The sequence below is a fragment of the Acanthaster planci genome, linkage group LG04 (genome assembly GCF_054643075.1).
Source record: "Acanthaster planci isolate LZ-2023a linkage group LG04, COTS_SCS, whole genome shotgun sequence".
In the NCBI taxonomy this organism is placed as follows: domain Eukaryota; kingdom Metazoa; phylum Echinodermata; class Asteroidea; order Valvatida; family Acanthasteridae; genus Acanthaster; species Acanthaster planci.
The window spans coordinates 3,155,412-3,178,072 of record NC_141780.1 but is presented as its reverse complement, the minus strand read 5'-3'; the positions used below and the strand labels follow the sequence as shown (position 1 = coordinate 3,178,072).

The window sequence follows — 22,661 nt, the reverse complement described above, 5'->3', positions numbered from 1 at the left end:
TTGTCACTGTGTTCTGTATTGCAGTGTGAACAAATTTCAGTGATTTTTGTACATTGGTGTAATGTTTCATGATTCAGTGTGCTATCTCACGCTTTATGTGGAAACTTGACCGGAGGCCTATTTAACACTGCAAACATTGAGACTTTTATTTGGCAATCAATTTAAACATTGCAATTTCAAGACCTTTGTCTGCTGTCAACCATATTCAAGTAATTGCATGTGGGTCCCTCATGTAGATATGGCCAACACTCCTGTGTATCGGAATTTGTCAGAAAATGTGGTCATTTTGGTGAGAGAAATCTCCAAATTTCTATTGAAGTCTTAACATAATGAAAGAAAAAGTGACCTTCACATTCAGTAAAGCATACTTGAGCGTTTCAAAACAACTTCGAATTCCCAAGAAGCGGGCTAATCTGTGCTTCACGTCTGGCCTCTCTTATCCCTCCCCCCTTTTATTTCCCTGTCCTGTGCCGCAGGAGGTAGTGAGTCAAGTGACCAAGGCCCAAGACCAGGAGTACAAGCTGTTTGCCTACAATGCTCCCCAGCAGCAGCAGGGCCAGACGGCCAGGGAGTCAGGGGTGCCCCCAGCCCCATTACTGCTTTGCCGTACTGACACCACCATGGTCTTCAGGCCAGGCCCCTATAACCCACCACAGAAGGTGAGGGAGGTCAACCCCCCCTTGAGCTGTCTGTCTCTTTGGAATCTAGGGGGTCAAAATCTTTCTGCTTGACATGCTCAATGAAAAAAAGTGAACTCAAACTCTATGCTGTCAACCCAGAGGTGGAAACCAATTCAATTCAATTCAATTTGGTTCCAGTATGAGAGGCCTCCTTGGGGTTTTGCCGCCACAAAAAAGCTTGAGACAGAGACAAAGCCAAGGTTTGAAAAACTTCTGAGGAAGGCAACTCCCGAAATGACATTTTTTTACAGCTCTCTTGGGTTGATATGCTTCCATTTCATCACTAGACCAACTTGGTCAGGGAGTGCTACCACATAGCACTGCTGACAACCTTGAGTAGCAGCGTCCTAGCCAGGCCCTCTTAGTGACAAGTGCCCATTTCTCACGCTGAATGTTTCTCCTCTGTTTGCCTGCAGGTGGCTTGGTACAGGCTGTTTGGCCGGCTGGCCAGTGGTAGCAACGTCAAAGTCAGATTGAATGACTACTTCCTGCCTGGAACGGGAGAAGAGGTAACCGCACATATCAATACAGATAAACAACCAAATGATCTGGCAAGCAGAACTAGAAGCCATTACTCCAGCGGTACCGTACTCGCACACAGCGTGTGTAGTGGCCCCACTGACGTCTTCCACCAAAAGCGTAATGGGCCTTGCCAAAGTCCACCCTGAGTGTAAGGATGCATGTTCAAGTTTGATGACACTGCAGCGATGGTGTCTTCCTTCTTTTGAACCTTCAAGTTGAAAATCATACTTTAAAAGCTGAAACTGATGAAGTGCAAGCACATTTCTTCAGTGTCAGACAATGACTTGTATTTTAACAAATGGCCACAAATGACTCATGGAAGTAATAGTAGATGTTTCTGTCTTGTCTCGACTGCCTCAAGGTACCAGCGTATGATTGTGAGCTGCACATCTCGGGCCTGCAGACCAACGAGAAGTACGTGTTTGCTGTGGCGGCGTACACGGCCAACGGCGTTCTCATCGGGGACAGCATCGGCGACACCACCAAGCCAATCCTGGCATCGCACCCCCTGCCCATCCTCATGACTTGGGCCTTCCTCAGTCAGGTATGTCAGCCTTAGACCCTGTGAGGGTTGTGGGAATTCAGAGTAATGTTATTGTCAAGTCCAACACGAGTCACTTCACGTGACCAGTCACAAGACCTTTCACAAGACCAGTCCTAAGCAACAAGGTGAACACTGATGTAGGAATGCTTTTGTCACAGTTACTTTGAATAGCTTACGACTTAGCTTAAGACTGATTGACTTGTGATGGACAGTGTTTTGGTCTCCACAGTAGTAACTCTGCCCCTCTTTCTTCCTGCCTCCAGGCTGCCTACCAGGTTGGGTGCTATCCCATCGGCCTGACTGCCAGCACCGTGCTGTGGGACCACTTTGTGGCCCCCGTCCCGCCACCAGAATCGGACGTCGAGCTGGTGACGGCTAGAGAGGACTTCAAGCTGACCCTCAGAAAGTAAGCGCCAGTGTTTTACCCCATTCCCAGGGGTGTTGTTAAGATTTTACTTCATCCAAAGAAAGAATTCTTGATTTTTTTAATGAAATGCAAGAGATGTAGCAAGACTACTCAGCTATCCCGTTCCTTTCTCTCTATTTGCATGGTATGACCTTCAGGAAAGTGGCAGCCGTGTAATTTTTTTTTATTCACAAATGTACTAATTTCCGTGTTTATAGATCATTATGGTTAGATGTTTTGTTAGGGGTGGGGGAAATGTTCGAATTAGCCATTGGAGTCCAGAAATCCAGAAACCTATTTTAATTTGAACATTTCACATTTTGTTAGGGGTGGGGGAAATGTTCAAATTAGCCATTGGAGTCCAGTAAATCCAGAAACCTATTTTAATTTGAACATTTCACTTTAGATGAATTGTCGTTGATCATCAAAGAGAGAAATAAGGTTCGAATAATATGATACTTTGTCATCAATCGTATCCATTACATCTGAGTTAGGTTTCTACTTCCATTATTTCTTTGCTCTTTTCGATTTCGTTTGATACCAAAAGTCGGATAAGCCAGTTACTTTAGATGGCCAGTATTAATAGGGCACGTGTTGTTACTGGTGTTGTGTCCTCTCCCTGCCCATCAAGGTTGAACCCCAAGACTTGCTCCGTAGCCTCCCCAGTCCTACTGCGGATGTTCCTAACCAGCATCTTCATCAATGTAGACGTCAGTGTAAGAGAAGGGGAGATCTACTGTGACAAGCTCTGTGATCGAGGACCCTACTCTAAGGGGCAGGTTGGTATTTGATGAAAAACAAACATCTAATTTGATGTAGTATATTAACATGGATATACAGAGCAACCAGTCTATTAATTGAAACCTGTGTGAAGTAGGCCATTTTAACTTTGACTTGTGTGATCCATGGAGCAAATAGGTTAACTTTGGTGCTTTCCAGACGAGATTCGTTCTCTTCTCGGTGCTTCCTGTCAGTATTAGGGTGGGCAGCATGCTGCCGATCAGCACAGCAGAAATTCTTTGATGTTTGTGGTACCTGTCGTTCACAGCTTCAACGATTGGCTGAGTGTGAGCGTATGCTGGTGGCCATGGAGTTAGCTGGCTGGCTGAACGAGTCCAACCTAGCCCTGCAGGCCGTGGTGCAGTGCTACGGGCTGCTGGCTCCCATCATCCACTACAAGATCCCATCCACGCCAGTTGTACAGGTGAGAGCTGTCATGCCACAAGACTGCGTCTGCAACTGACGTTTTACGGCTGTGGCTATGATTTCCACTGTGATGGGTTAGCACATGAGCCCAAGTCACAGCCACAAAACAAATGACTCAGATGCAGCCTGCCAGCCCAGGATGTATTCAACCAAGTACAACTGGAGGATGGCTTTTTGCAGTCGCTAAACAAAGACTTCTGTTCATGCAACTTGTGTCACTCTGGATTCTGTGATATTTTAGGGAAAAAAAACAGAACACTTTTCTTCATGCACACACTTCATTATAATCAAGGTGCTCCTCTGCTGTGTCCGTGGACTTTTTATCAATGAAATTACAAGCTATTTTAGTTTTGCTATCACCGCCTTGCAGAAATACCCTTTTGGTTAATGGAAGTGCAAAGCACCATGGTCTGTCTCGGGCACTTTCATGGTATGCAGCAGTATTGTGGTCTAGACCACTTAAGACCTTCACAAGACCAGGTCAAGACCAACACAAGACCTCCAGTCCGAGTTGAAGTCACAAGCTATTCAAATGAACTGCAACAAAAGCATTCCTTTGTCGTTACTTCTGACTGGTCTTGTGCGTGGTCTTGTGCATGGTCTTGTGTCGGGTCTTGTGTCTGGTCTTGTGATGATCTCAACTACAACACTGGTATGCAGTTAGATTAAGAGCACATTAATAGTGCATGCTGACCGGCATGGGACAGTAGCCGCTTCTGATTCCTGCCAAGTCTTGTGTAAAAACAAAGAAATCCTAGATTGCTGTTTATGTGAGAAGCCTTTAGCTTACATTGAGACTGGGATACGTGCATTTTAACAGTGAAGACCTATGAGTGCTAACGAAGCACTCACAAAGTCCCAGACCTCAACGCCGTAAGTCTTTTTATTGTCTTCAGGTGCTGACGCGCTGCTATGCCATCCTGCTGGAGATGCCGGCCAGCCTGCGCCAGCGCCGCCAGCAGTCCGTCTCGGACAGCCTGCACCACATGATCGCCGTTATCACCTACCACATGGCCAAGGTGCTGCGGGTCTGGAAGCAGAAGGGTCTGGCCAACCATGTCACCGACACCGGCAAGAAAATGCTGGCCATTGAGAAGGTCAGACGGAGCTTCCGATTCTAGTATTTTTACAAAACTGGAATTTTTCTCTTTGCATTTTTGTGCATGTTGAATTTTGGGAACTTGAAAAGAAGGTCAGTCTGTGCTCCTCATATTTTTTCCTGTATGCCTGGAATTTCAGGCAAAATAGTCAAAGCCCCCTTACGTCCTTGCTTCACCCATGCAACATCTACAAGCATTGTGTATTTCTGAGAACTAGTGAGAAGACATTTTACTACTTGCTCGGACAGGACTCAGTTCAAGAACATCTCTCTCACTCCTGCAAGTAACATATTGATAAGTTAAGACTTAATGTTGGTTTTAACCCCAAGAGTTGATTTGCTCTTTATGAACTTGTGCGGGTCACTACCCAAATCTCTCATGAACTCCGTGAGCATGTAACATCAGCGTATTTGTACAAAAATATATGCAGCTCCTTACTTGTTGGGGGGTGTTTTTTCCTTCAGGAGTCCGAGCAGAAAGGGAAGGTGGAGGCCATCGATTTCATCGAGGACGTCGACGGCGGGACTGGCCAAGCAGGGGCAGTGGTTGCCAAGAAGAAGCGCCCTCGACGGTTTGGTCAGACCATCTACAATGTGGAAGGCCCGAAGAACGAGGAGTTGAGGGCGCTGGAGGCACACATGCTCAAACTATCTAAACTCGGTACGTTATCTGCCATAGCTATTTGGATTGTTAAGGGGACAGTTCAGTGTTGATGTGTAATTGTGTAATATGAGAAGACCAGAACACAACAATAGATTTTTTTGGCAATTTTTCTCTCAAGGAATTCTGCCTGATGTGTACATTTGTAGGGAAACTTGACGTTTTGGTTGTTTTTTACATGAGTGAATTTCTATTTGCTAATAAGCTTCCCAGTTTCCAGGGGTTCTTTTCTTGATTTTGGACCTCAGGTTGCAGAACATTGTAGGTGCATTATGTAAGATGATAACCAGTTGACTTTCACTCCTTTGCTATCCTTTGAACAGCTCACAATGCCGATGAATTGACTGGGTCTGAAGACCCTAACATCCTGCATGCCTTCATCGCAGCTTTACCAAGCAGATATGCCTACAAAGAAGGTAAAGTGTGTGAAACCTTGACACTTTGAAGTACCACAGCTGTGTTTTTTTTACCATGTCCGAATTACTGTTCATTTCACAGGATGCAGAACTGAATTTTTCTAAAAAATTTACTCCTGTCTTATCCAAAGCACTGTTGTAGCAAAGTAAATATTAATACATGATTTATCATTTCCTTGTACATTTGCCTTTCAATTTAACCACTTGCTGCCGGGAGTCCTGTTTTCAAGCACGTAGGCTTTATACACGGAATCTGAAATGGGACAAAGGGAACTGAGCCTTGTAACTAAAGACTGTACTCGGAACAAAAGACCAGGCTGCTGGGCATTACCGACATTTTTTCACTCTCAATAGTGGAGATAATCCAGCCTTGTTTTGAAACAGTATACCACGGTTTGGGGCATTCAGAGCTAGCGGATTACCACCGGGGACAAAAGCGCTCCACCGCCGCAGCGATGAGCCACACAGCACCACTGCACGCTAATCTGGCCCCTATTGGAAAGAGGTCAGCAGCGCACTGTGCCAGGTTCATGAACAAAAGAAAGTTACATAACACCGCATAATCTGGGCTCTTTTTACAAGGCTGCAGGCCTGGCTGAAATACTCGGGCGTCAATAGATTTTGTCTGTCAGACTAAAGTGGCCAACAGACAGTCATTCATGTGGGTGTAAACGTCCATTAATTGAAATAATGAATTTTTGAAGAATTTTGAAAACTGAAAATCTTGGAAAAGTCCCAATTTTGTGCAAAACTGAAAAGAATGGGAAATTGACAGAGCCTTTTTTTTCTTTTCATTCCTGCTGCCTGCTTACCAAATCATTGTAGTTGTAAAGTTTCGCCGGCGCGCTCGCTTCCTGGAGTTTGTGGTCCAGGTGGTTCAGAAGGCATTGAGCGAGGGATTGGTCGACACGGCCATTGAATGGTGTCAAGACTCCAGCCAGTGGCTTATTAGGTAAATAACCTCTCCAAAATAAGGTTCCTGGTCGGCGTTACTCCAGGTCATTTCTGGATGGGACCTTTCCAGGTCAAAGGGGTGCATTTGTTTTTCCCTTTACGTTTTTCAAAATAAAGCTGGGCTAATTGTATCACAGGTCATACGAGAACATCGAATGAGGTCAGCCCTTGCAGTGTGTCTATACGCCGACTCGAGCACCAAAACACACATCTGAACTGGCTTAATGTCAGGTTCTTCTCTCGGGGACTTTGCTTCTTTGAAATCCATGTTTGAACATCTTTTCCAAACAGTGCTCCAAATAATAGCTTTTAGATCTTGAAATCCGAATGACCCATGTTTTGTCATCTGTATCCTCATAGACGCAACGAGCAGCTCTCAGCTGTGAAGGCCACACTGTCCAAGCAGCCAGGCGGGGTGACCGTAGCCGGAGATGACCCCAAGAAATACGCTGCCGCCGTCATTGAGTACACAAAGGTAGAATTTCAACAGAATAAAGGTTTCGGTGGACGCAACGGTCGTCAAGAAATCAAGTTTTGAGTTGTCTTTGCACACAAGTATGGAGAATGAAATTTCTCTCCTGTCACACTGTTTCAAAAATCCTCACAACAGGCACATCATACTGCTCAAGATGATAAGTCCACTCGTTCTCTTCAGTACCTCACCTGTGCGCAGAAGAGCGAGACTTCCCACGCAGAGCTATGGCAGAGCTCCCCCACATTGCTTCCTCCACCATGCAAACCTTCACATCTCATCCTCGCTGACACTGTCTTATTTCCTCGGGCAGAACAAGCCGACCGCCGTGCAGGCGCCCACCAACAAGAACCAGCCGGAGGCCCAGGACGCCAAGAGCCCCCGCCGCAAGAAGAAGAAGTTCCAGCTGCTGGTGCACCTCCGGTCCCACCAGGCCAAGATGTCGGACGCCGCCAAGGCCCAGCAGGAGCAGAAGGAGCTCCAGGTCAGCAGAGATAGAGGGGGCCGGGGAGGGGGGCAAAATCAGGAAAAGGGGGCACTGATACAAGACGAATGGACAGTTTGAGGCTGCTAACTGCAGAAGCTTGCTTAGCATGAACCATATTTGCTTAGCTGATAGAGGTCTCCAACTAAGCCATTGTGCAGCGTGTAATGTATGTGACCCAGTCTTAGTGGCTTTTTTGCTGAGGACGTAAATTTGCTGAGCATTAGTTTTTGCTTACCAGCTCCATAAAATTGGTCCTGTGGTAAATAAATCTAATTAAACACATTATTACTTATTGAGTAATGCGATTTGAGTTTTGAGACGTTCTTATCAGGTGAAGAGCCACCTGATATAAATTCTGTTTGTTTGTCGGTTGGTTTGTTTTTTGCAGTGTTGGTAAAACGTCATCCTTTTACTGTTGTACCTGTTTTATTCAAGGGGCTCTTTTTCGTCATTCCCACTGCTGCTGGTTCATTAGTTTCGAAAGTTACTTGGTGAAATAAGTTGAATTTATGCCGTGCTGCCCTTCCTTACTTCTTGTTTTTTTACCGGATCCTGTCCATTCATTCCCATGCGGCGTTGTGTTGACGGCAGGCCTTTGAGAAGTTGGAGCAGATCCTGCCCGAGTTCTACCACACCCAGAAGAAGAAGCAGCGTCTGAGGAAGATATGTGCCGACGAGATTCCCTGGAGAACTCAGGTATGGGGGGTAGGGCGAGGGTAGGGGAGCCAATTAGAAGATGGGCGCTTTTCAAGGCTAAGGCCCAAAGCAAAGAGCAAACGTTGTTGTCAATTTGTCACGTCAGTAGCTTTATCATCAAAATCCGGTCATTTTACAATATTGCATAAAATTTTGATTATCTTAGGAGGGTTATCTAGGCCATGAAACAGGTCAGCCCGACTCTGAGTATGTGGGGAGAATGTCTAAATTACTGTATGAATCTCTCCCTGTGAGATAACAGAAGTCAACAGGTCTGGTCTCTCTCTGTGTTGCATTCGTAGTTGAACATCCTTCAGGGCCTGTGCCACTTTGCCCAGTTCTTGAACAAGGTGGAGAAGCGAGATAAACTGATGGGACCAGCGGCGGGAGACATTTACAGGTAAATTTGCAGCAGCACTGGAAAGATTCCCATCACTGACTCAAAAAAATCTGCTGCATTGAAAGTGGCTGTACTGCATTTTCCAGTTGAGTTCAATAGTTGTATGTACATGTAAAAGAAAGTGTAGTGGTTGAGAGAGCAAGGTTGATTGCAAGGGGACCACGCTAGGTGAACAAAGTCAGCTTTGTTTGGATTGAGCAGAAAGTAACCTATCCTGAATTATAAAACCTTCCCAGAATGTTTAGAACCATAATTAATTTCAAACTAAGTTTATTTAAAGTCGGTTTTCAAATAGTGACTCAAGCTGTGTAATGACTGATAAATCTTTTTTTGTATTATTTAAGAGGGTTTCTGGCAAACTTTCAAAGAAAAACATCCTAGTTGAGCAAGTTTATTGTTCATTTTCATCTATTCAGATAGTTCAGTAAAAATCTATGATTTCTTGCCTTCCATAGATCTTCTTACTTGGACAATGAATGGTTCACCTTTGAGACCGCGGGCACCCTGGTGGTCGGCTGGGACGGTGGACCATCCCGGGCAGCTACCAGGCAGGATGACACACGGCCGTCCATGAACGACCCCGTCATGGTGCAACTGCAGCAGATGGACCCAGGGGACGAGTACAAGATGCAGCCGTCAGCCATCGAGGTGGCTGCGCTTGTTACTGTGGGTAAGTCAGTGTAACGTGAATCGTTTTGTTTTCATAAACCAGTCGTAGACGGTATTATTCCACAATGGACTCGTCCGAGGCTCAGTATTATTTTCAGCCAAAAGAGGCAGACTTCTGAAAACAGCAAGAGGTGCCAACCACAGGCTTACCCAAATGCTAACCCTTGGCAGATATTTGTCCAAGATAGATTTGTGTTAGGTCGCACTGCATCATCACCTTTTTTGAATCTCTGAGACAACGTTGCTGTGCAATATTTGCTGCGATGCCCAGCTGTGGCCCACGACCCAGTGAACGCTTCACACGCTCAACCTGCACTCCTTAGTTGGTGGCTCTGTTTGTGTTTACAAACTCAATGCAAATCACCCAAGTGTGTGGACAAGGATAGATGTCATCCGATAATGCATACAGAATTTGCCGAGACCTGTTTAACTTTAAACATCCTCCATGCAGCATGCATGGGAAATCCCTGCATGTCAACACAAGCACCGGTGGGAACCGCTTAAGCCACTGGCCAGTGAGGTTGGCTGCTCTCATCACTGTTGCCAAGTCAGTACAAAGTTGTGTCCGAATTGCTTGGCTGCAGCTAGAAGTTATGCACAAACCTACAGAGCTGGCTTCAGCCAGTTCCCATAGAGACGTGTGATTTCAAGCCGCAGTCAAGTGACTTTCATCAAAGTAAACTATTTGTTTGCAACCAGCCAACCAAGGACGGCTATTGTTGCTGTGCATAAAAGACACCTTTTATGGACACTTTTTCAATGACTTTTTAACCATCTTTGTGATTTTCAAAGGTAAGCCAGTGCCATTGGTGCCCCCACCTCCCGACGACAAAGAGTCAGACACCATGAGGACGTACCGGTCCTACGACAGCGAGAAACCCACCACCAAGGCCCCACAGCACCACGTCGACTACGCCGGCATCACCACGCAGGCCACCGTAGACAGCCTCAAGAAGACATTCAACCACCTCAAGAAGGCAGTGGTTAGTTGACTGCAGCCCCTTCTTTAAACCTAACCACTTTCTGTTCCCCCCCGTTTGACTTATCACTGGTCTTGTGTTTGGTCCCATGGCCACAACTACAACACTGATGCTCGGGCCATTATATTCTTGTTGTCTTGGAAGTGGAGCTAGGCAGGGAATTCTCTCAAACACCTAAGATTGAAGTTCAAGTTGTATTCGATATCAGATGTCGAAACTTTAGGTCCCCTGTTAGGAGCATACAAAGAGGACGAATATTAAGATCATGGTTTCTGCGCTGGATGTATTCATTTCTGATAAGTTTGAAAAGTATACGCAGCCTCCAGTCCCCTCCCAAACATACGTGAAAATGATGAAAAAAAAATGCATTACCCTAAAAAGAGGAAATAACATTTGCGCAGTAGCCAAATGCAGTCGATGATAATCAGGCCCAGTGTTTCTAGATTGTAGCCTCAACCTCCGTCTCATGTTACCTTTCCCACCAGGTGCTGGCGCACCGCGGCAGCCACTGGACTCTCCTGCAGAATGCCAGCCGGGCCCTGTGGAACTGTGCCCACACGGCCCTGCTCCACACCTTCGCCAGCGGCCACACCAACGGCCTGCTGTCCGTGGAGGCCCTGAGGGCTGTGGTGTGGCGGCCCTTCTACACGGCCGTGGACTGCCTGCTGGACATGATGGTGTGCCTGCAGAGCCAGGCCGAGGCATCTCAGAAGGTACACCACCGGGTGCTCCAGAATATCTCATACACCTATTTAGTGTCCGATTTAGTGACCAACACGGTATGACCTCTGATGTAGATGTCAATTTGTGTAAATATTCACACCAGTGTAGACCCACCTTGGTTTGCATATTTGTGTGTTCTTTTAAGCACTAGGTGGACGAAACTGCAAGATAAGACAACATGTTGAGCCTGCATAGCATCCAATACCATTTCAGAAACTTCCCTGTTCTTATATCCATGTCTCCAGTCTAGCACAGGCTCAGCAGTCGCCCAATGTCGCAGCTTCTATTTTGGGAATTCCAACATCCAGGGAGAAATGTTTAATTTTACCTAGTAGGCAAAATTTCAACAAGGGAGTGTTCGTAAAAAACGTGAGCTTGACTAACGTATCAAGTACACTTTGACTTGATACTGTTACAACAATTTATGTAGTTCTCTTCTCTCAGTAAAAAATGAAATCCTGTTCTCGGGCCGTTTGAGGAAAGGCTATTTTAAAGATACTTTGTCCATTTGATGTCATGCAGGCTTGGAAATGTAACCCGAGATAGACCAAGTTATCCCAAAGAGTTTCCAGAGATAACTTCTGATTTAGAATCAACTCCTCTTTTTTCTCGCGTTAGGTGAGAAGAAATGTTAAATCCATCAGTCACGCTTTGAAGAGAGTCAATAGGGAGCACCACCAACCCGAAAAAATCCTCTCCACAAACCCTGTCCAAAATACTGTTTGCTTTTCGTTGCCACAGAAGTCCAAGAAGCAGCCACCCATCCTAGTCAACACCTGGGTGGGGACGGTGTCGGACGAGAAGGGCGGGGCCAGCCTGAAGTTTGAGAACGCCCTGGATGACGTCAGCACTGTAGACTCCCGCTGGATGCGTCGCATGGTGCTGAGGGTGCTGGAGATGCTGTATTATGAACAGCAGTGGGAATGCCTGGCCGATGTGGCCATGAGATTCAACATCTTGACACAGTGAGTTCAACCCTGAGCCACCTGTCAGTGTCGTCTTTTTGTGATTTTTGAAACTAATGATTTTCACTCCTGCAAAGGGCACCGAATTTCACACAGTATAATATTTGTCTGAAATATGGTACGCATTAACTCAACTCCAACTTTCCAACTATTTTTATGTGCTAGTTAAAGAGCACATCAGTACACCAACTTGGGAACTTGGGAACTCAACAAAATGGGGACCATAAGCCCATGTTAAAATTCTGGTTGGCCTGGATGCAGTCATACAAAGATCCCCACAACAGTAACAAGGAGAGAGATACGACCAGCACTTGAATGCCATTGCTGCCATGTAACAAATGCTCATGCGAAGATGCCGAAGTTTTGTGCACATTCACAGGAAAATTGGTGATGTTTAGTTCAGCTAACAGTGGCAGTTTTCCCACTTTTTTTGTCAGGGAGCGCTACTCGGAGCAGGTCAGCCCTCTCCTCGTCCAGGCCCAGCGCAAGCTCATCTCCCGCCTCCAGGCCTACGGGGGCCCGCCCCCAGTCCAGCCCCACTTCCAGCGTGCCTCAGACAAGCTGGGCGGGGCACTGATCACAGCCAGGAACTACAAGGAGGTCCAGCTGACGGTGGAGCTGGACCCCACCGATCTCAAGGCCATTGACATGGGTGGACGGATTGACCCTGAGGGGCACGATGTTTACGGAGGTCAGTTCTCGGCTCTTTTGCGAAGGATTGCAGTTGTAGTCTAAAAATAGCACTACTGTTGACCATGCAGCCAGTTCCTAATAACTTAAGTGGTAGAGTCTAAAAACAGTTACTCTGATTGTGACATATTCAAATCTAACATAGACCCTGTGAATATGAGTACAATGTTCAGTGGTCTATGAATAGGCGTTTGAACTAGAGCAGTGAGCATTCTTCATGGCCAAGATGCTTCCACGTTCATCAAGGCTTCAACTGTTACTTCCTCGTCTCAACTTCTGTTTCAGAAGTTGGCATATTCTTTGCTCTCTTTCCAGTTGTCAGAAATGGACAAAGATCTTGTTAAAGTCTTGTGCTTAGGCGGTGTCCCAGTTACTTGGCTGGGTCTTGAAATTGTATGCAAATCTATGGGAAGTAGGGGCTGCAGCCATTACCATAGACGCGTGCTTGAACTGGGCCAGTTTCACAGGGCTGTTAAACTTAGAAATTTGCTAAGAAAACATTTGCTTAATATCAGCTAAAAGCTTGTGTTATTTACATTACCGGTGACCATTGCAGATTTCTACGGAACACATAAATCCGCTTAGTGAGATCTTCAGCTCAGGAGCCTCACATGACATTCGGTCAATCCAGGTCTGTTAGTTTTCTCACAAGCCAGTAACTGACCTCTTTTCCTCCGTGCAGGAGCCTCAGATGCAGGCAAGCTGGTCTGCGTTCCCCTGGATGTGGGTGACAGCCTGACTGTGTTCCAGCAAGCGTTGAGCGCCTCTAACTACACAGCCAGAGCCTTGCAGCACAGCCGCAAGCTCCTGGTGCTCTACCTTGCTACGCAGCAAAATGGTAACGTGTCCTTTAGCGAAACAGTTGGTTTCTCAAAAGAGATTGAACAAGACTGTTCTTTACTGCGTTAGCCGTGCGTGGGACTTTCCTAAGGTTAACTTGCTTTTCTGTAGGGTTGGTTGTACACTCTGCGTACCATGAAAAGTGAAAGAGCACTGCAGAAAGTCTTGTGCAATTTTTGCGCTTGAATTTGAAAGTTTTGTTTTTTGTGTTTGTTTTTTCGTTTTTTATTTTGATAAATTCTTGGTGAAAAATTGTTTTAAAAAATTCCAGAATGTTTCTAACGAAGCATCTGGCTTAGTAACTAACTTCTTAGTTCTTGAAGACGATTGTTTCAGGGTTAGAATTTCCCAAATGCTTTATAAAGTCCAAGAAGACACCAATAATGGTGGCTATTTTGGCATCAAAATCTAACACCTGCCACTTGTCTTCATCATCTGACCCCCCCCCTTGCAGCTGCCCCTGTACCCAGCCACCACAGCATCCACAGCCGGGTGGGCTTTTCCGAGACCGATGACCAGCCCCAGATGACTGTCCCACCAGACCTGGCCCGAGCGGAATTCAAGACCATGGCCGAGGTCCAGACATCGGCCCTGCCCAAGTCACAACTTGGGGTGGTGCTGACCTCCTACGACAAGACTATCGGTAGGCACGGACTGTTAGCAATCACAGTCTTTCTTATTTGCCAAAAACAACAGGAGTTTTTTTTCCTCACTTTAAACGTTACAGTTCGATTTCACGGTACTCTTTCAAAAACTCAGCGAGATGAAATTCTGTTTGAGAAAGTAAAGGTGAGACAAGAAATGGGGACATTTGCCCTCCCCTAAGCTCCTCCCCCCCTCATCTCATCTCATAGTCAGTCAGTTATTTCCTCCACCTCTATTCTGTCCACAGAGATGTTACTGGCCAGGAAGCAGTTAGGCCTTGCAGCCCAGGCCATGCATGAACTGGGCAACCTCTACTACCATGCGGCGAATATCAGGTTAGGCTGAATGCCAAGTAGGCTGGCGGTGTCAGTGCGACACACTGGCATATGCTTCGCCATCATCAAGAGCGGCAGTGTCAAATCAGAGCCGGTGGCATATTCGTTTGCCTACTGCTTTTGAGCTGCTGTTTACGCATTCAGTGCCTAGTTCCAGTTGTTTGTGTTGGCACTGATCTTGGTAAGATACAAGCATGCACCATATATACATCATGTAAAATTCTCTCTGTTTTTTTTCGACATCAGGGTTTGTAGAAATCTCTGAAACTGTCAATGCATAATTTCCCTGCCATCGTTATGCTGTATAGCACTCGTACTCCAAGGATGGCGTGGCCCGTCCTTTCATCTCAGTTGTAATTAAAGTGAAGAAATTTTCCTGTTTGGTTATTTGCAGAGCTGCTTTCAAGTGGTGGTCGGAGTCCCTGGATCTCATCATGAACACCACTGACACCCTGCACAGCTGGCGTCAGCTGCTGACAGGTCAGAGGTCACAGCACGAGATCAGCTCCCAGCTGCTGGATCGCTGTGGCATGTGGGGCTGCTTGCTGGGGGCGGTATTGGCCTCCAAGATAGCACAGTACGTAGCATGTAGATTAAGACCAGAATTAGCTGTTACTGTGATGGTGCTGGGCTCATGCACAAGTCATACGCGCGTGTTGAATGCCTCTTTGGCCAACAGAATGTTGTGGCTTGCTTTTAAAGTTGAGTATGTGGGTAATTTCAGTAATTAGGGGTCCATTTCTTTTCATGTCCCTGTAAAATCTAACTTATGAATTTTGTAACTTCAGAACACATTTTCTAATTTCCAAGAGTGATAAATTAATGCAAATTACCTTCCATACAAATAGTAATAGTTTGAAAACAATTCTGGTGATATTTCCATGTCAAATAACAAAGGTCAGATGTAATTGGGAGACAAAAATGTCGCACTGTTGGACCCTTGATATCTGGAATTTCCCTTATACCTGTGAGTTAGGGGCCACTGTTTTAACGGCATCCCCCAGGAGTACACCGTCCGTGGGGTTGGTTTCTTGGCATGGTCTGTATTTTGGGAATGGTCTGGCATGCATCTGGCGTGCAAGTTAATTTAATTCATTCTGGTAATAGAATTAAGGAATCCTAAATGGTTTACAGGTGTTGCATCAAGAAAGCCTGGAGAGATCTACACGGAAAGAAGACCATGAACAGAAGTGAGATGAAAATCCCAGAATGACATTCCAGCAAAACAATGCACAGGGTCCGTTTGGGACTAGCTCATGCTTTCTCTCTGTCCTCGTATATCCTGACCCCAGACCCCAATTTGAGCTCACTCTGTTGAATTCTGACTTCATTATGATCCCTGACACTGTCGCCTCGTACCCAGGTACATCCTGACCTCCGACCTGGGCCTGCGCATGGAGAGCTGCTTCCTGTCGGCCTTCCTCTTCAAGGCACTGTTCCGGGCCTCCCTGCCCCACCCGACAGCCGACCGGGACTACGCCCTGTACGAGATCGGCGAGGGCTGCGAGGTGCAGTACCTGGTGCCCGGCGTTGACCTGCTGTCGGATCGCTACCGCTGCGACGGCCGGACGCTGCTGGCCTCGCTGCGCTGGGTGGCCGAGGAGCTGTCCAGGGGCAGGCACAGTCTCATGGTGGGTCCTCACATTGTGATGTCATCCTCTTCCCGTTCCAGGTTTTTTTTTAGTCTCGGTAATTTGGTGAATGTGGGTCCATGACACCTGCTCTACCTGAGGTCTGTATGTGCATTTGTGGTACACTTGGCTGTGTTGCATGATCAGAAGTGAGTACAGTTGAACCCTGAGCGCTATTAGTACAACATCTTGCTTATAAGAAGGAAATCTTTAGCCTCCACGTCTTGTATTTATCATTTTCAATTCCTAATAATACAAGGTTTCTATTGGAACTAGGTAATTTATAAAGCCCACAAGACCTTTCCATTAAGAAGTTAACTGCAGTCGCATTTATGTGGTTGTCTTTATGAGATCGCAGCATTTCACGTGTCATTAATATGCCTGATCTCCAAGCTTCTAGATTTAATAATCTGTTTAACTTCTGATCACAGGCAGCCCACAGCTAGCCTTTTGTATTCTGTAGACCGCCATCAGGCTAAGTGTGCATGTACAAAACCCAGTCTCAAATGGTTTCCTGAGATCAAAGTGTTACACCTTAACGAGAATTCCTCATCAATTCTTTGATCAATGTGAAATGTGCAAGAGCATACGAAAGTGCAAAGAACACCCTAGAGTTCAAAAACTACATTCAGTTGCCAGATTCAAGTCCACTCTCTTAAGAGTCAATCATATGTGCCTGCATCACATTTGTCAGACGGTGACGTTTAATCTCCCCTTGACCTACGTATGTGCTGGTCTTGTCTACAGGTTTTGCCTCTGCTTACACTATATCAGTACCTGACTACGTTTGTCTGCCGGGACCTTCAGCGTGCAGTGGATGGCCGCATCCTCAAGGTAACGAGTCATTCTTGCCATTTTGCATGTTGTGACTGGGCAAACTAGAAACTCTACTGATTTTGTCAGATTTTTCCAGGGTGAACAGATATTGACAGGTCAGTATTTGGCCATTTCCACAGGTACGCATCTTGACTGACCTGAGTCTGTACAGTGAAGCCTTCACAGTCCTTGGTCGTCTGCTGCATGGTGAACGCCTACCACAGACGGCCGACAACAACTTCCGTCAAGTGGAGTCCAAGATGGTAAGTACTCCCCCAGTGCTGTTCTAATAAAACTGTTCTCACTGGATTTCTTGCTTTTATTTCTCGAGGGAAGTCATCCCTAACTCAGTGCCAGGGTATTTTCAGAGGGTATTGTTGATAGAATGTGCATTGATGTGGTTTCAATTTCTCTTTGAAGTCTTCTCAGAAGTTCAACTCGGCCAAGCCACTGATGGAACCCACCAATCTAAAGGTGAGTACAGTAGAAACTGTTTTGCCGTAACTGAATTGAAGCTTCCCTGTTACTCTCAAATTATTTGAAGTACATGATTTAATACGGATCACACCATACACGGAAATTTAAACACTCTTAAGTGTCCTTTGACATAAATATAATTCAGGAAGAATTTTTTGACGGAACTCAAGAAAGAAAATGGATTTAACGTGTGGGCTTCCCTTCCAGATGCTGGAGACGCTGATTGAGAAGAGACTATCACCCTCGCTGGCCACGCTGTACGGGCCCCACCTGACGTGTCACCTGTCCCTAGCCCAGGCGCACCTGATGGTGGCCATTGCGTCCACAATACAAGCCATGCCCGACGTAGACATCGTCACGTAAGATTACATGTCGCTGACTATGAATTGCAATCATGTCAGGCATTGTTTCAGGATAATGACCTTTCTTAGCAAGGTGCACTTGACCATGTGCCAAGGATTTGATAAAGTTTGAGAGAAGCACGAGAAATACTTTAAAGATTTGTACTTATTTATAAGCAGAAAAATAGAAGTTGTCAGCCTAATTTAACCGTCTCAGTTATGTTTCATTTCCTTTATCTTGAAACCGTGTGAATGTTTTTCTGCTTAAACATTTTAAATCAAAAATTGAAAGTGTTTGATCCTTTTTTGACCTACTGCCACACTGTGTGCCACTGGATTCCACCACCAGTTGGCATTGAATTTACACCACGATGTGTTGTTTTTGTCCAGGACCAGTACGAGCCCCGAACCGCCCCAGAGGAAACCCAGCCCAACCACCAGCACCACCATCAGCAAGCCGCCCAACTCTGTGGTGTCCAAGAAGACGGAGAAGACGCACACCAAGATCACCGTGGAGGATGCCTTGGGTAAGCCATGGGTCAGGAGTCCTGTCAGGTTGCTGAAAAATCCCCATAAAATACCCATTTTAGCCACTCACACCACCGTTGGAAGACAACCCGTTGTCTGGAGCTTGTGACCCAGAAAACAAGATATAGAGGTAAGCCTCGAGTCCACAGGAGGGCCGTACCGGGATACCCATGGGTATCTGAACTGAGAACCACCCCTATATAACACCTGACTCAACTACCCATGCCATTGTTGGAAATATCCAGACTTGTTTTCTTTGGGCCCCGAAAGACAGCAGACACATACCAAGATTACCGTGAAGGATGCAAGGCATGGGTCCGGAGGATGTCCAACAAATGTCACACACTTGGATCAGAGTAGGCTCAGGTATGGGCCTGATAGGAGAGGGGTCAAAGGTCAAGGGGCTATGGACCATGGCTCCCCTCCAGTGGAATCCAGCGACTGTCCTTATAAGCCTTTTAATGTGATGTCACAGTCTGCATTCCACTGAAAGGTTTGCTCAGACACCAAGAAAAATCATCAGCTAACCACCTCTCCATTGTAGAATCCAGTAGTTGTATCCCAAAAGGCTAACAAAGAAGGAGGCCAGCCCATCTCTTGATTCACCCTTCCTTGGTTATTTATTCTGTGGTTAGCATCTGAGGAAGGCTCGGTTGAGAGTCTGACCGTAACAGAAGACACAGGCAAGAAATTTACTGGAGGCAAGAAACCACTAACATTGGAGGCTGTCAAGGTAGGTCGGTTACATCTCTCAGGCAGTGATGGGTAGATAAATCGAACCCGTTTGTTTTCTCTGCAAACCACCTGAATGGCTTTTCAGAAACTTCCCTTTGCATTTTTTTGGACCCATTATTACTTGTCATTTTGACAACAGTTTTAAAGACTGATGACATCTTGTAGGTTTGTTGGCAGAATATGTTAAGTAATCATTGTCTTCAAAGAGAATGTTGTAAGGCCAAAAAATGAGTGCCATCTTTTTCTTCCATTGCTATATTTATAGGGAGGGCTTTTGAGGACAGCTGAACAGACTTTGAAGATTATGGTAGAGATCATGCAGGGCCAAGGTAAGAGGTCTATAAGCCATGTATCGTTACCTGGTCAGTTAATGACGGTGGTTAATTGTATTTTAGTGACAAAGTTGTGCTTTATGAAGAATATCGAAAACTTTACGGATTACTGTGAAAGACCTCAATTCGGTGTCAGTTTAATGCTTTTGGGTATTTGAGAGCAGGTGTAATTCAGGAGTCATGAGTCCTATTTGAGTCACAGAATCCCAAATTCGAGTCTGAGTTTTTATGACTCTCACCAAAGAACTGTCGTGAACAAACCTCCTGTCTTGGACTAACGGCATACAACCCAGCTGCATGGCAGTGTGAGCTTGTAAATGAATGCATTTGTCTCCGAGTGACAGAAAGCCTTCCTCCCTAGAAATGGGAAGTGTAGATGTTTACGAAATAGATGATGATTATTCACTGCCTGTCAGGGACTTGTGGTCAGTCAGCAGCCGAGCTGGAGCTCATCGTCCTGGCCAAGCTGGAGCTGGCCTCCATCCACAGGGAGTTGCACCTGGCGGTTACTGGCGCCCAGGTGGTCATCTCAGCCATGACGGCCCTGCAAGGCAGCAGCTTGTTTGAAGAGAGCAAGAAGCTCAAGGCACCTCGCAGGTCAGTGGACACAACGCCTGGTGTCAGAGAGCTGCTAAGCAGGAGAAATTTGCTCATCATAAGAGGATATCTGCTTCGTGAAAACTGGTTCCCGGGCAAAATGCCATGTGATGGTTTGCGACTGGTTCTGAGCTGATTTCTTACTAAATACAGAAATTTTCAAAACATAAAGTTCTGCATAACAGCTCTAGAAATCAGAAGATATTGTGAAGATATAAACCGTTTATTACTGTAGGTAGCTTGTTAGACATTGTAATACTTTTAGTGGTTTTCAAAGCCAGGAAAAGTTTTCTGCTGTTAATTTGTGTTTGGTAAGACTTGATAGAACAGAGAGGCTGGAATGATGTTGTTCATTCTGGGAGTGTGTGTTTACAGGCCGTTTCTCACTACTTGTGACTCAAAAATTTGGTGCTAGTCAATTACGGATAGAATTGTGTGTTCTTCAGAAAGAGCAAAACACTTCTCTCACATTCATCTTAACCACTTTACACCAGATGATGTGTGAACACACATACTTTCCTTATTTGTTCCACGGAGGACGTGGACACTTGTATAAGAATTCTTTTTTCATTTCCTCGGTTGACGTATTAACGCTTCGTGCTTGGTTGGGTCAAAGCGCAATTGCAAGGTTGAAGAATTTAAGGGGAAAAAAACCTGGCTCCAGCAGCTTCTTCGGGTATGCAATTGGCTATCTACCGTAAGACCATCAGAATCTAATTGCCAAGTTTTGCAGTGTTTCAGTGGATTCAGAGTGCACAGCCACCGTCATATATAATTTAACTTGGCATTGACTTACCAAATTAGTTTAGCCCTCAGTTTATTCAGTTCTCGTCCCAGCTAAAGAGCAAAGGGAGTATGAGTTAAGTTTTGACAACCAGCCTACTCTCCTGTCCCGATAATTTAGGCTGTCGTCCTTCAAGGGTAGCAAGCTGAAGTTCCAGATGGCCTCCCAGCCCGAGCCCCCTACCCCCCTAGAGGTGGACAGCTCCAGCCAGTACCAATACCAAAACTTCCAGAGCCGGTCCCGGCTGGACGGCCGGCTGTGGTTGGACTGCCGGCTGGCCCTGGTTAAGTGCCTGATGGGCCGGGTCAGGGGAATGGGTCTCCTCGGAAGTAAGTAGATCTTGAGGGATCCATATTCGAGAGGCTGTGGTAGAGTTTGAGGTAGCATTTTAGCTACGTGCATTGGGTATGAGGTTTTTGGGGGTGGATGGAAGACGGATGGGTGGAAACTAAGTGATGGAAAAAGCAGGCTATTTGAAATGGGAAGTTTTCCTGGGTTCTTCTGTGGAAGTCCAGCTGTATCTGAGTGACTTGGCTTGGGCTGGCATTAACATACACACTTTAGTGGAAGCTTCAGTAGCTTTCTGCATTTCCCATAGATGCGTGCTCTGTTTTCAGCCATGGGCAGGTAATTGGGACACAAACTCACCGTGGCACGTGGCATCAAATCACGTCGACACTTCTGTTTTGCATTTGTTTTCAGTCAGGTTGGCATAATATTGTACTCTCCTCACGTTTCAGCTCTGCAACTGGGGTTTGATCCAGGCCAAAATGTGTTCAGCCCCCACCTGATTCTGTGGGTTTTCCACAGAATACTTATCGACGGTTTTCCTCCCACTTCTAAACCTGAACAGTTCATCAATAAGTGATAGGGCCCGGCAAACGTAGCTCCTAAGCCTTACAACAATTTGTTTGTTCTTTCTTCAGGTTCCGGTGGGCCATCGGAGGACCTGGACTGCCGCCATTTCTGCATGCAAGGCCTGACGGAGGCCGAGGCCTGCGGGGATAACGAGATGCAGGCGGAGTTCCTGATGCAAGGGGCGTTGCTGGACCTGCAGGAGGGGCGGTCGCTGGACGACATCAAGCAGACGCTGCAGGTAGGTCACCGTTGAGCTCAAATTTCCTCCCTCCACCGTGTGGGCAGAGAATCTGAAAGTTCAGAAGCCTTTTTGACGTTTAACGGGAGCATGCGCACATGTGGTCGAGTGGTCTGATGTGGCAAGACTCAAAGTCTAAAGCCTGCGTTTGAGGTAGCAGCTTGCTGAGTTATGATACTGCGTCGGTGCATTACAATATTGACTTGGCTTGAAGGAGAGTAGCTGTGATGTATAGCAAATAATTCCAACACAGTCAGTGGCAGTGCCTGTAAGTCTCCACTTAATCTCAAAATTTATGACAAGAAGAGATGTATTGTTCATAATCGGAATTCTGAAATTCGTACTCCTTACCTTGAGGCGCAATTTACAGAGGGCACTCTATCAATACAAATTCGGCATTTATATTTGGGTCACTTTACAAGTGTCTAGGATACTGAAATTTGTCTGTAGGGCCTCCCAGCTCTTTTCTGACTGCCCTCCTATCCGTTTATGACAATCCCCAGGAGGTCGTGAGCCTCCTGGAGCAGCAACAGACCCTGTCCTCCCCTGGCCACCTCCTGCTGGCTCTCGCGAAGATCCAGCTGACCGACCTCCAGGCCCTGGCCGCCCATGCCTACCACAAGGAGAAGGGGGCGCCCATCACAGAGAGCACCCTGGCTGCCTACGCTGAGGCCCAGCAGACTCTGCACAGTCAGGTAGTATTTTACAGCATTATCTGGCTTTTTTCACAGACTCAATGCTTGTGACATTACTGATGTGAAATGCCGGCCCTTGTCAGTAACCAGTGTTATTGTCAAGATCATCTCAAGCCCATTCACAAGACCAGTCACAAGCAACAGGTGGACAGTGACAAAGGCATATTTTTGCACTGGAGAGCTCACAAGAAAGACACTTTTATATAATGTTTAACGTGTAGACAGGTTGAACCTACAAG

At 46.2% G+C, this 22,661-nt stretch overlaps 1 protein-coding gene across 3 annotated transcripts in view; it reads left to right on the top strand.

The window, feature by feature from the left end:
• Positions 1 to 22,661, top strand: part of LOC110983693 (cilia- and flagella-associated protein 54-like) — a 43,251-nt gene that overhangs the window by 15,247 nt on the left and 5,343 nt on the right. For all 3 annotated transcript variants that reach the window (XM_087135823.1, XM_087135824.1, XM_022243162.2), the window contains 35 exons: positions 477 to 659; positions 1,097 to 1,189; positions 1,564 to 1,746; positions 2,010 to 2,152; positions 2,784 to 2,931; positions 3,201 to 3,356; positions 4,255 to 4,455; positions 4,923 to 5,118; positions 5,442 to 5,534; positions 6,360 to 6,486; positions 6,849 to 6,963; positions 7,274 to 7,444; positions 8,039 to 8,143; positions 8,446 to 8,543; positions 8,999 to 9,213; positions 10,005 to 10,195; positions 10,678 to 10,905; positions 11,657 to 11,880; positions 12,318 to 12,571; positions 13,253 to 13,408; positions 13,865 to 14,053; positions 14,303 to 14,390; positions 14,785 to 14,967; positions 15,754 to 16,021; positions 16,769 to 16,855; positions 16,978 to 17,100; positions 17,258 to 17,311; positions 17,522 to 17,673; positions 18,046 to 18,182; positions 18,819 to 18,916; positions 19,184 to 19,247; positions 19,667 to 19,847; positions 20,752 to 20,960; positions 21,558 to 21,727; positions 22,231 to 22,422. In XM_087135823.1, coding sequence (XP_086991949.1) covers positions 477 to 659; positions 1,097 to 1,189; positions 1,564 to 1,746; positions 2,010 to 2,152; positions 2,784 to 2,931; positions 3,201 to 3,356; positions 4,255 to 4,455; positions 4,923 to 5,118; positions 5,442 to 5,534; positions 6,360 to 6,486; positions 6,849 to 6,963; positions 7,274 to 7,444; positions 8,039 to 8,143; positions 8,446 to 8,543; positions 8,999 to 9,213; positions 10,005 to 10,195; positions 10,678 to 10,905; positions 11,657 to 11,880; positions 12,318 to 12,571; positions 13,253 to 13,408; positions 13,865 to 14,053; positions 14,303 to 14,390; positions 14,785 to 14,967; positions 15,754 to 16,021; positions 16,769 to 16,855; positions 16,978 to 17,100; positions 17,258 to 17,311; positions 17,522 to 17,673; positions 18,046 to 18,182; positions 18,819 to 18,916; positions 19,184 to 19,247; positions 19,667 to 19,847; positions 20,752 to 20,960; positions 21,558 to 21,727; positions 22,231 to 22,422 — 5,475 coding nt within the window. The remainder of the gene's footprint in view (positions 1 to 476; positions 660 to 1,096; positions 1,190 to 1,563; positions 1,747 to 2,009; positions 2,153 to 2,783; positions 2,932 to 3,200; positions 3,357 to 4,254; positions 4,456 to 4,922; positions 5,119 to 5,441; positions 5,535 to 6,359; positions 6,487 to 6,848; positions 6,964 to 7,273; positions 7,445 to 8,038; positions 8,144 to 8,445; positions 8,544 to 8,998; positions 9,214 to 10,004; positions 10,196 to 10,677; positions 10,906 to 11,656; positions 11,881 to 12,317; positions 12,572 to 13,252; positions 13,409 to 13,864; positions 14,054 to 14,302; positions 14,391 to 14,784; positions 14,968 to 15,753; positions 16,022 to 16,768; positions 16,856 to 16,977; positions 17,101 to 17,257; positions 17,312 to 17,521; positions 17,674 to 18,045; positions 18,183 to 18,818; positions 18,917 to 19,183; positions 19,248 to 19,666; positions 19,848 to 20,751; positions 20,961 to 21,557; positions 21,728 to 22,230; positions 22,423 to 22,661) is intronic.